The following is a 12,511-nucleotide window of genomic DNA, read 5'->3' on the forward strand; positions in this document are numbered from 1 at the left end:
ACTGGGCAGAACTGCTACTAATACATCTGTGCTAACAACTATATCATAGATATACAAACAAATAAATGATTACTCTAAACCCACATGATATACAAAAATATATTCTGCTTATTATTCTTATGAATTTTTTTCTTTTTTCTTTTTGTATCTTTGATTTGTGATTATTATCAAAAAATATTAAATATCATTACATGCAATCAAGCGACAATAAAATTGGTCAAAGACAAAAAGTTGTTTCACCATTTGATATATCAGCCATTATAATGAGGTATGACCACACACAGAAAAAAAAGAACAACAATAAAAAGAAGAGAAAAAAGAGAAGACTATTTGTTGACATTGACAATAATGTATCAGTAGATCCTGGGATGTAAGATTGGAATTAGATGTTAATATTCCTAATTGATCTGGAAACACTGGTTGAAAGACATAGATGTCACCAACGCGTTTCAGTCTTGGACCTTCCTCAGGGTGAATCTACCAGTGGCATACTAACAATTCCCATGGGCAGCGTCCTCCTTTCGTATGGAATTGACATTATCCTGTTTTCCATTTGAACTTTGGTTGCAATTTAAACTTCACCTGTCCTGAGGCTTTAGATTAATGGAACTCGCCGGTCATCAATAACTTACAGATAAAATTAAAAGGTTTTTCAATCTTCATGCTTGAATGCATTTTTATTGGAAGTGATACTGTTGCTCTACAACTCAGAGTATTACAAAAATCAATCATAAAGGTATCATATCCTGGAGTGTTAGCAAAAATTGAGAAAGCGGATATCAAAAACAGTGTCCATAAGATTCTTTGTATGATAGTGTTTAATATGCAGAATTTTTAGTAAGCCACTGGTAGATTAACCCAGAGGAAGGTCCAAGACTGAAACGCGTTGGTGACATCTATGTCTTTCAACCAGTGTTTCCAAATCAATTATGGATATTAACATCTAATTCCAATCTTACATCCCAGGATCTACTGATACCTTATTGTCAATGTCAACAAATAGTCTTCTCTTTTTTCTCTTCTTTTTATTGTTGTTCTTTTGTTTTCTGTGTGTGGTCATACCTCATTATAATGGCTGATATATCAAATGGTGAAACAACTTTTTGTCTTTGACCAATTTCATTGTCACTTGATTGCTTGTAATGATATTTAATATTTTTCGATAATAATCACAAATCAAAGATACAAAAAGAAAAAAGAAAAAAATTCATAAGAATAATAAGCAGAATATATTTTTGTATATCATGTGGGTCTAGAGTAATCATTTATTTGTTTGTATATCTATGATATAGTTGTTAGCACAGATGTATTAGTAGCACTTCTGTCCAGTGCCAATCTTTTTTCAAATAACTTATCGAAAGAATGAACAGATTTCTTAAGGAAGGCATACAATCCGCCTTCGCCTGCAACATTGATGTTGAACTTTTTCTAAGAAGGAAAATCTAGTCCTACCTTGACACTCCACATTCCACTACAGGGATTTCTCCTTTTAGATTACTCAAAAAAGGGATCTCAATGGAAACATCTGTCCCAATTGGATCAGGCTACCTAAAAAGAATGTTAATAACTCATGTTTAGCCTGTCAGGACGAAGTTCTTTTACAAAAAAATTTTGAGACAACAAAAGGTAAAGAAAAAACATTTTTATTCTTCGTTTATTGATTTTAAAATTGGTGATTGGATTTTTTGATCAAGAGTCCCAACAAAGTAAAAAAAAGGTGCTTCAAATGTTCTGCTCCCACTCAGGTCTTAAAAACCTCTAAAGGCTCTCTATTTTTGGAAAAAAGGGGTGGTGGAACAAGAGAGCTGTCAAATTATTACCTGAACAAGCTGACCGAATTATTTTATTCCAGAACACTTTCGCAGATGTTCAGGATTGTTCTCATTTTCCATTAGGTGCGTCTACTGACAACTTTCATCACTCTGTCCATCCCACCACCACATCCCAAGCTCCCACCTCCATCAATTTACCCTCTTCTCCAGGGTCTAGTAAATTATCTCGAAATTGTTCTATTCCTGTCAGGTTTAAAGGTTATTATATGTCTTAATCTAATTTTTTTCCTTTACAGGTCTCTTCTCATTGTTTATAAAAAAAAGGAGAGGATGTAAAGTGTTATATTTACTTTAAAGTGTGACAGTTCTTGTTATTTATTGTATATACCTCTTTCATGTCTATTACTGTTCTTGTATTCTATACTTTGTGCCATCACTTTAACGTGCGCAGCCCAGCATATGTTTATGTTATAAGGCTGCATTCTTTGAGTTAGTTTCTACTGCGAGGCTCCAACTGTTGAATACTTCATTCAACAGTTGTGCTTCGTTGTGGACTGCTGTACTCCCGTGTAGCTGCTAATGAAACGGAATAAAGCTGTATTGGAAATACCTTATACGTCTTCCTCTTCATTTCAAACCCCTCTTTACACGTATACAGAGTAATATCTCCCCATTAAATTAACTTACATTATATAAAAACTCACAGTTTTGCTGAAAGACAACGTAGCTTTAGCACGCCATGACGACTCCTGTTGCTAGGTCACTTCACTGAGTGCCCCACCTACAAGGCACACACAGATTTAATTCACAGGAGGCCCGTCTGGTCTGACCAATGAGAACAGACCTCCTACGTCTCTGCGTGACCTTGCACGGAGACACCTTTCTCACAGCCATGCCAGCTACTTAGCTAGCGGAAGCTGAGACCAGTGCATCTCCGATATCTTGTGGAAGGGCTGCAATAGTTTCTCCATGCAGACGGCTGACCTTGATGAAGTAAGTGGGACCAGGGGGAGGTTTTGACATCAATCACTTGATTATGCCAAAAAATGGAGGGAATGATCCCTATTTTAACAAGGGCTGGTTACCACTATGCTTTCTTTCCCCATAGGGTTTGACTTTAGGTACCGCCTCCCGCTGGGATCCATGCCACAAAATACTATTGCGACAATAGTAAGTTACATACTTTACCACTCTTAACAATTATTTTGTAAATAACAGACACACAGACGTGGCATAGTATTTGGCATTGTGTTGTTTGTAGACAGGCCCGGCGCTAGGCATGGGCAGTGTGGGCAGCCGCCCAGGGCCTCGCGCTCGGCAAAACACAGGGGGCCTCGCGCCCCCGTGAAAGGTCACACGTTCACAGCTCACTACAGGGCCCCCTGCCTCACCTGATCACATTACAGGTGGGGGAAGGTGCAAACAGAATGGGGGCGGCACAACAGCTGGGCCAGCAATTATGTTGGCTCACAATGTCAGGGGCGGGGCAGCGCCTCGGTAAAGTACTGGCAATTCTAGACTCTGTTTCTGCATTTTGTTTCCAGGCAACAGAGGCCCCTTTGTTTCTTTCGAGCACCAGCCGGACACAGGTAAGAGGAGGTGGATGAGGGGAGGAGGGAGCAGCCAGATCAACTGGCTTTTGTTATACTTTGAATCTTGGTAGGGCAGTGTCTCTTATCTTAATTGAGCAGAATGTTTGAGACCAGAGTGTGGGGAATCTTGTCGTGTTAAGCAAAGGTGGACAGGGGCTGGGCTACCTTGGCAGGGAAGCAGCAGACAGCACAGGACTGGGACAGAATATAGGCTCTGGAACCAAAATAAAAGAGACCCCATTAGCTTATCAGGTAGCTGAAAGTGTGACTCGTTGCACATCGGAGCAGTTTTGAACTTGTAAATCCAAGTTGTGATGGAGTTTTGCACTGTATGGGAGACTGCACGCATTTGTGCTTGTTGCAGGCAATGTTTGAGGTACTGGGGAAATTAACAGTAACATTCCTCCAGACCTTAAAACTGACCCCAAACACCAAAATAACTGGTCCGCTTACTGACCTGTTACACTAGCCCTTCTGGCACTGCTAGGTTGCCCTGGTGGCCAGTCCGACTCTGGCAGCAGCTGTCGCATGTGCCGGCGATATTCGGAATTTTTCAGTTCAGGGAAGCACAGAGCCTAGGTGCCTCGGTGAAGTAGAGATAGCGACAGGCAGCCCCCCTGTCCCCGTCAAAGTAGCTGCTCATGCACACAGACTGGGATCAGGGGCAGAAGGTAATACAAACCTATAGGGCCCCTGCAGAGTGTGTTAAGGGGCCCGAGTCTCGCATATCTCATATTTATTCATTAGGCTTGGGCAGGGAGGGGGGTCCTGAAGGGTTGGGGCCCGCGTTAGGTCCCCTTATCAGAGGCGTGGGGGCACACCTGTACAGTTCAAACGTTTCACCCACAATAGAATGGATTCCGACCAGGAAAGAAACAGGGGTATTTACATGGCGCCCTCCAGCGCTGTATCCTGAATGGATAAAATGATTTCATTTATTTTATGGTCAACTTTTTGGAGGGCTTGACGGCGCTCATTCGTATATCACTCTGATGCGAGTGACTTGTTACACATAAACCTCTGGGTTCGGAAAATTTTTGTTCGCGTTTATGTGGTCGTGCATTCCACCAATCCCTCTTCAGAGCGGCAAGTACTGATTTTCACTCCCATTTGCTAATTTTTTTTTCTTATAAAAGTCAATTCTACACAACGCGATTCTATTGCGCATTAGAATCTGTTACCCTTCAATAATCCTCATTTTCACTCCTTTTTATATTTAACGCTTAAAGACGTATTTGAGAGTTTGAGTTTGGGGGGCACGTAGAGACGGGCTGAGGTTAAATATGCTTGGTATGTTACATCCCAATTCGAAAAAAAAAATAGGCAATTTTGGTTACGAAATGGTGTTACAAATTTGCTTTTGTTTATAAGATAATAAAAGCTCAACCAAGCAATTTATATCAGCTAATGCTGTTACTCAGTCCAAATGAACTATTCTTATTTATTTTCAGAGGTTAAAATGGCTGATGTGGTCCTGCTGGCATTCAGATGAGTAGTGTGTAGTTACAAACAGATCACTGTAACAAGTGTTTTATGGCGGTGGGCATTCTAACTTGTATCGGAACTTGTGACCGAAAGTTTACACACAGATCTCTGCAGCAGGTGCACGAACCCGGCTAATTACCCTACAGGGGTTGTACCTGTAACCTGTATTATGAGTGGTAGAGCAAAACACACAAGATGATGGACGGAATGATGCACAATGGCAAAACATTCACCCCAGTCACAGATTTGGGTATAATCCATCTTTGTTTTGCTCACCAAGCCACCCCAGTTCAGACATGGCCATATGCAAATCAGTCTTGACCCTGTGCCTCATGGGAACAGTCCAGCCCGAACTGCCAAGCCATGTCTTCCCTGGACCGGAATCAAGCATTTTAGGACCGGTTTCTGGCTATCAGCCGCCTTCAGCCAGGATAGCTTGACTCCAGTGGCTTAGTGAGCATGAGACCCAAGTCTGGGCATATCCTTCCCACATAAGGTGAACAGCAAAACACACAAGATCATGGACGGAATGTTGCACAATGGCAAAACATTCACCCCCAGCCACAGATCTGGGTTTAATCCATCGTTATTTTGCTCACCAAGCCACCCCAGTTCAAGCATGGCCATATGCAAATCAGTCTTGACCCTGTGCCTCATGAGAACAGTCCAGCCCGAACTGCCAAGCCATGTCTTCTCTGGACCGGAATCAAGCATCCTAGGACCGGTTTCTGGCTATCAGAGCACACCTCTGCGAGCCGTATATCAACTCCTAAGCTTTAACTGGGCATGCATGTTTGCGATATGCATGATACACAGATGTTTGCATTAGCACTCTAGGCACTGAACATTTTTATTGTGTGTAGGTGTTTTATGGTGTTTGCACACATGCGTACCTACATGCAGCCAGTACATGAGCGCCAGGAGCACTGTTATGGGTATAGTATGTTGTGACCAGTAGGTGAGACTTTAACCCAAAGTAAACTTACCGGGATCAAAATCGGTGAACGTCACTTAACCTCAGTTGCTCTGTAGCAGGTGCATTATCCAACCAAAACATTTTATTGGCATGAGTACGCATTGTGTGAAGTTTATACACACACATGCATGCGCATCCCTGAAGCATGTCCAGGGTCTAATAGAGGAAGCCAACACCGTGCGCTGCGTCTACATCCTGGACCCCTAGTTTGCTGGCTCTTCCTGTTATAGCATCAAATGGTTTCTCTAGTTCTATCCATTCGCTCCAGTGGTTTGTTTAGGAAGCTTTATTGAAATAGAAAGATAAAACATGGTACAGAAATATAAAAAGAAGCATGAAGTACAAATCCATAGAATAACGAGGAATAAAAAGTAAGAATCAAATAGTGAAAAATCTAATACATCATACAACTTCGAGAGTAAGAAACAATGTAAGAGGAAGATAAAATCAAATAGTACCATAATAAAAGGAGCATTTTTTCTTTTAAGTTTCAAAAATAGAAAAAGAAGGAAACATTGAGGGAGCATCCTCAAACAGTAGCCTCTTTCTTTTTCTGTTTTTTTTCTTTATTTTTTCTAATGTGTAGGTCATGAAGGAGAGAAGTATGTTTTGGATAAAATGTACAGTCTTATTAAATTGGGCCATAGCAACTTATATTGTCCACAGTGTTTGAAACGTATGGAGGTACAGTAGGAGGCACCATATTATGTTTTAGATTGGGTTGGGTATATAATATTAATTGGAAAGTAGTAGGGGATAGGATATCAGATACAAGATTAACTTTTCATGCTTTGATTTGCCATTTAAATAGAATCCTATCCATTTTTGTGATAGGTATCTTGTATTTTTGAAAATTGTACACATACTGTCTGTTCCCATTTCAGTATCTAATATGGTATTTAATTTTACATTTATTCTGCAGGATCAAGCTTTTTAACATAAGGAAAAATGGCAAGCCGTGACCGCGACAATGGACGGAAACATGCCTCTGGTGCATTCAAGAGGAAAAGGAAGCGGGAACAGATTGAAGAAGATAAAAGTCAGCGGTATTCGCTACTTAAATTTATGAGAAGAGGGATGCATAATGAGAAGGAATATAACCCCAGCACAGCAGTCTCCCAGTTCCAAAATCAGGAGCCAGAGAACCCGAGGGACCAGCACCAAGCATCAACGGCCACTAGTGTGGTCATTCAGTACGACAATAAAGTGGTAAAGAGCATCTTGGGTCAAGATCCTAAACACATCAATACTAACACTGCCAGTACAGTCTCCAGTTTCGATCAACGTGATCAGGAACATGAGCAGCACGTTACAGAAGGACAGGTATCACAGTTGCAAGAACAGGAACCAGAGGACCAGCAGCAAGAAAAAGCCAAGCCCCAAGGAGAGATACAAAGGAACTCGGATGTGCAACAGCAAGTTAACATCACAATTAATATGCCATCTGAATATTATGATTGTGGAGAAAAGAACCAGTATACCCAGCAGCTGGACATTGTAAAAGTGGCAGAGACTGGTAGCGATGAAACTGCTAGCAAAACTACTGAAAAGTTTTACCACCACATTGATGATGACCCGGCGAAATGGCCTACTACTCAAGATGATAGAATACATAACTTGCTACCTAGTAGAAAGAAGACCTACCCAGGCTGGGCGTAATGCATGTGATTATTTCCCGCGTGACTCCCAAAAATCAATCCTTCAAACCTACTTTTTTCAAAAGGGAAATGAGTAACGGTCAGCAAATTAATCGTCAGTGGCTGGTGTATTCGACGTACAAAAATGCAGTATTTTGTTTCTGCTGCAAATTGTTTACCACTTCCTTCACTAATACTCAGCTTGTGAGCAGCGGTTTGTCTGATTGGCATAATCTTGGTCAGCGTTTACATGAACATGACATTTCTCAGCAGCACCTAAAAAATATTAGGGAGTGGAAGGAGCTTGAACTTCGACTGCCGAAGGAATGCACTATTGATAAGCAAAACTTTGCTCAAATCCAGCAGGAGAAGATGCGTTGGCGAAATGTCTTGGAGAGGCTCCTAGCAATTACACAGTACCTAGCAGAACATAACTTGGCATTCCGCGGCAGTGTTGACCAGCTGAACCAACCCCACAATGGCAACTTCCTAGGGCTTGTACAACTTTTAGGCAAATTTGAGTCGGTTATGATGGAACATGTTCGCAGAGTTACCACAAAGGGGATTCATACACATTATCTTGGCAAACACATTCAGAATGAATTGATTGAGCTGATGTCTGAGATGGTTCTCAAAGAAATTCTACGGCGTGTCCGAAAAGCTAAATATTACTCAGTGCTTCTTGACTGTACTCCTGATTTGAGTCATACCGAACAGATGACATTTATTGTGAGATTCGTCAGTTCTACAAATGGATGTGTAACTATTGAGGAACATTTCATTGGATTCATTCCCCTGGAAGAGCAAACTGGTCTGGCTCTTACTGATGCTTTGTTGCACAAGCTGAAGGCACTGAAAATACCCCTTGCTGATTGTCGTGGACAAGGTTACGACAATGGTGCAAATATGCGTGGGCAATACAGTGACTTGCAAGCTCGAATCTTAAAAGAGAACAGACGGGCTTTTTTTACACCGTACGCCTGTCACAATTGGAACCTGGTCCTGGGAGATGCTGCAGCTTCATCTACATATGCTGCCAACTTCTTTGGTATTATTCAACGACTTTACTCATTGTTCTCTGCATCAACAAAAAGATGGAATGTATTAAACGAAGCTGGAATGACCCCTTCCCTGAAAAGCCTCTCTGCTACTTGGTGGGAATGCCCTCTGGAAAGCGTCAAAGCGGTCCGATTTCAGATGAGTTTAATACTTGAAGCACTTCTGCAGGTGTCTGAAATGGATAAAGATGTGAAAACCAGAAGTGAAGCAACATCACTAGTATCAGAGCTTGAATCATATGAATTCCTCCTATGTTTGATCATATGGTATGATATTTTAATGATGATCAACACAGTCAGTAAACTGATGCAGAGTGAGAACATGCAGCTAGATGTAGCTGTGAAACACGTTCAGGAACTACTCACATTCTTAACAAAGTATCGCCATCAAGGATTTACAGTTGCATTGATATCAGCAAATGAACTTGCAGATGAATTGGAAATTCAAAAAGAATTCAAATGTGATCGAAGAATATCTAAGAAAAAGAAAATGTTTGGATATGAGGGAGCGGACATGCCAATCACGGACCCAAAAGAGCAATTTCGCATCAAGTTTTTTAATGCTCTTGTTGATACAGCAATTGTGTGCATTGACAGACGATTTGAGTAGTTAAAAAATCACCAAAAGCAATTTGGCTTTTTTTAATAATATTTCCAGCTTAAAAGACATGAAAAGTGGAGACCTACAAAAGCACTGCAATGATCTACATCATCTTCTGTCAGACAGCTCAGCTTATGGAGCTATATCTTCAGACATAGATGGGATTGAACTGTTTCAGGAGATTTCCTTTCTTGCTCAAGTCCTTCCTGAAAAACATGGCCTGTTAGAGGCTCTTCAGTATATTTATTTTAACAGATTGGAAGACATCTATCCAAACTGTGTGCTTGCCCTAAGAATTCTGCTTACAATTCCAGTGACAGTAGCATCTGCAGAACGCAGTTTCTCACGCCTTAAAAATTGATAAAGACTTATTTACGCTCAACGATGTCCCAGGAACGACTATCAGGATTGGCCCTTCTTTCAATAGAAGGAGATATTGCAGCAACATTGGACTACAGTGAAATGATTGATGCCTTTAGCAGAAGAAAGGCTAGGAAGATCACATTTTAGCATGTAGTGCTACACACAAGATACTGATTTGTCACAACAAGTTTACTTATTCAATATTGTCCTGTCAGAATGAACTCTGGGCTCTTTACTGTGTAATTTTTCAGAGTTCAACTTAATGTATCCTGTTTTGTTCCGCCTTCAGATTCAACTGTGAAATGTATGCTGTGTTTTCTTGACCTTCTGTTTCCTTTGAAATTTGGGAGCATGTCCACTCCCCATACATTCAGAGGATCAACACCAACTACTCATTGAAGGAGCTGGTAAGTGTTACACTTGTGTTGTTGCCTTGTAATATTTCTTTGTTTGTTATGAATGAATAACAATAATGATAACCTGTTATATGTATATGTTTGTATTAGGATGGAGGTGAAAAGGCCAGATTCGACCAGTGACCTCCAGATGCGTACAGGACACGAAATGAAGATGGCAATTTCTTTCTTTTTTCCCATTCCTACCCCTACCCCAATTTTCCCCAAGTTGGGCAACACCAATTTCCAAATATAAACAACAATGGTGCTGTCTATTTGGGGAGTTTGAGGATTGTCATCAGAATCCTGCCATTCTGCATCTACCACTTCCTACAGTTCTAACACCAAATAAAAACAGTGATTTGAAAACCCCTTGAATCTGCAGCATACTTCCACTTTAAACACACCCAGATACATGACCTTTCCTGAATGAATCAATATCAGGGAGCCACTCAACCGGAATAATCTAGAAAGTTGGAGTTACTCTATTTATGTTTCACTGGAACTGTGTTTTTATGTGTTCATTCGCTCAACGTTGTTTGATTGCAATATTTCATTTTATCTACTTTTTATAATAAATTGATATTTGCTCACCTGTTTTCAACCCCCTCTACTTTTTGTCAATGTTACTGATATACACATTAGTTAGCTTCCGTGATGCCAAATAAGATCAATAGTACTGCGATGTCGCTTTCTGTGATGTCACTTCTTGTGACGCAATATTCAATTAGGGGGGCCTCGCATCTTCCCTTTTGCCCGGGGCCTCAGAAGGCCTAGGACCGGCCCTGCTTGTGGATTCACCATACGGGACAACCTACCAAACCCACAAAAAAACCTCTAATAGTTCTTTGCCTGACAAGGGGTCTCTAACTAATGAATGTGTGATCAGAGTTTCTTCACATTCACAGGAGAGGTCACACTCTCTCAAGGAGCTCCGACTACTTGGACCCAAAGGATACCTGTTGATAAGATTTATGATTACAGGCAAAAATATTTGTTTTTTACACACGCATTTGCAGGGCGTGGGTAGAAAACGAATGCATGCAAACGTGCGACTGTGTCACATGCATGTTCATTGACCGTATGAGATCAGGAAGTTGCTGATGAATTACGAGCACACAGATTAAGAAATAAAGCCTTTTGGCATGCGAGAATGATTGATCAGGTGTGCTACCATAAAAAAAATTACATTAGGTATATGTGGCAATGCATGTGCAGGTAATACCAAACGCTGCATCATCCAACAACAGAAATTGTGACCACCAATTATTATGTCCTAATCTATTTTCTTTCCGGAAAATCGCTTCGGGTGAAAACCGTAAGTCACAGTAACACTCCCCATTTTTCTGGCCCCTCTATTTTCGTTCTGAAGAAAGCCATTCAAACTAATCCAATTGGCTAAAACATGTAGACCTAATTCACAATGTGCAAGACCATTTTCATCTCCTTCTCATACATGTTTTGTTTTTAACTCTGCCACACGAACCCATTATTAGATTTCCCCTGGCTAGGAGGGGTATCCTGGAGACAATTTTAACTCACTTATTTCACAAATAGACACAAAAAGAAAATCCTGCTCCACTGTAATCAAGTGTCGTAGCACACCTAGGATGCACTCGGACTCTAGGTGGGAACCCAATGATGAAACATGCCACCAACTAGGTTGGCGGGTGAGGGTTCTTTTAAAAAACCTAATGTTTTTTTCTCATGGATGAATCGCGGAATGGACTCTTTTTTTTAAACAAAGTTTTATTAGCAGTTTTTCATTATACACAATACAGCTTTTACTATTTCTTAGACAGTTGGGATGGTACAGTCTGCATTATTGTTATAGTATTTGTGACATTTCTTAATAAATATGTCGAGCAATTTAATAGAATGCCATTAGCGTTGGTACATATTATCCACACATCTTGTGAATAATTTGCACTAGCAATATCAAATGCACCCATAACAGTACCCAGTTATACATGACTACCCAGTCGGGTGTGCATTTCTCATCCCAGCATGTCATGGTCTGCGATAATAAACATAACATACCCAACTAGATTCCCCTCCTCTCCCTCCAGTCCTTTATCTCTATAACAGTAACATTTTAGGACAGCTGTATGCTCAGAGTCCATCAGGCATCCTCACTTTCAAACCAACAACAGTTCTAATGCGAAGTATCGCACTAGCTAACCCTAATCAGTGATTTGCAGTCTTGCTAGCACTCGTAACATGTTCTGGATGGGTTTTGGGATTCACTTACATTATTGTGAACTACTACGAGATTTCACTATGTCCACCTCCTGCGTTTTAAGAGTTTCTAACATTGCATCCCACTCCAGTGATATTGGGGTTTAACATAATCCTTTGGCCTCCTCCCGTCTACGGCCGCACTTTCTGCACTACCTCACCTGATTAATTCGCTATGCCACATATGAGTGGCGTGTGGTTTTTTAGACTTCCATCGCATGGCGATGGCCCGTATTGCTAGGATTAACGACAGGTTCACAAATCTATATTGTACCTTGTGTTTCGAGGGGGACTTATGAAGGCCCAGGATACATTCCTCCATAGTGTTGGTTATGTCTCTCTGTATGGCTGCAGATATATGTCATCTGACTGAGTCCCAACATCCTCCTAGGTG

The 12,511-nt window shown here is 40.9% G+C and overlaps 1 protein-coding gene across 1 annotated transcript; it reads left to right on the forward strand.

Annotated features, from left to right (window-relative positions):
* Positions 1–7,483: 7,483 nt before the first annotated feature.
* Positions 7,484–9,130, forward strand: LOC147679456 (zinc finger MYM-type protein 1-like). Its single transcript, XM_086942454.1, has one exon. The coding sequence runs from the start codon at positions 7,484–7,486 to the stop codon at positions 9,128–9,130; it is 1,647 nt and encodes a 548-aa protein (XP_086798580.1).
* The last annotated feature ends 3,381 nt before the right edge of the window (positions 9,131–12,511 follow it).

This window comes from Lissotriton vulgaris, chromosome 11 (genome assembly GCF_964263255.1).
Source record: "Lissotriton vulgaris chromosome 11, aLisVul1.2, whole genome shotgun sequence".
Taxonomy (NCBI): Eukaryota; Metazoa; Chordata; class Amphibia; order Caudata; family Salamandridae; genus Lissotriton; species Lissotriton vulgaris.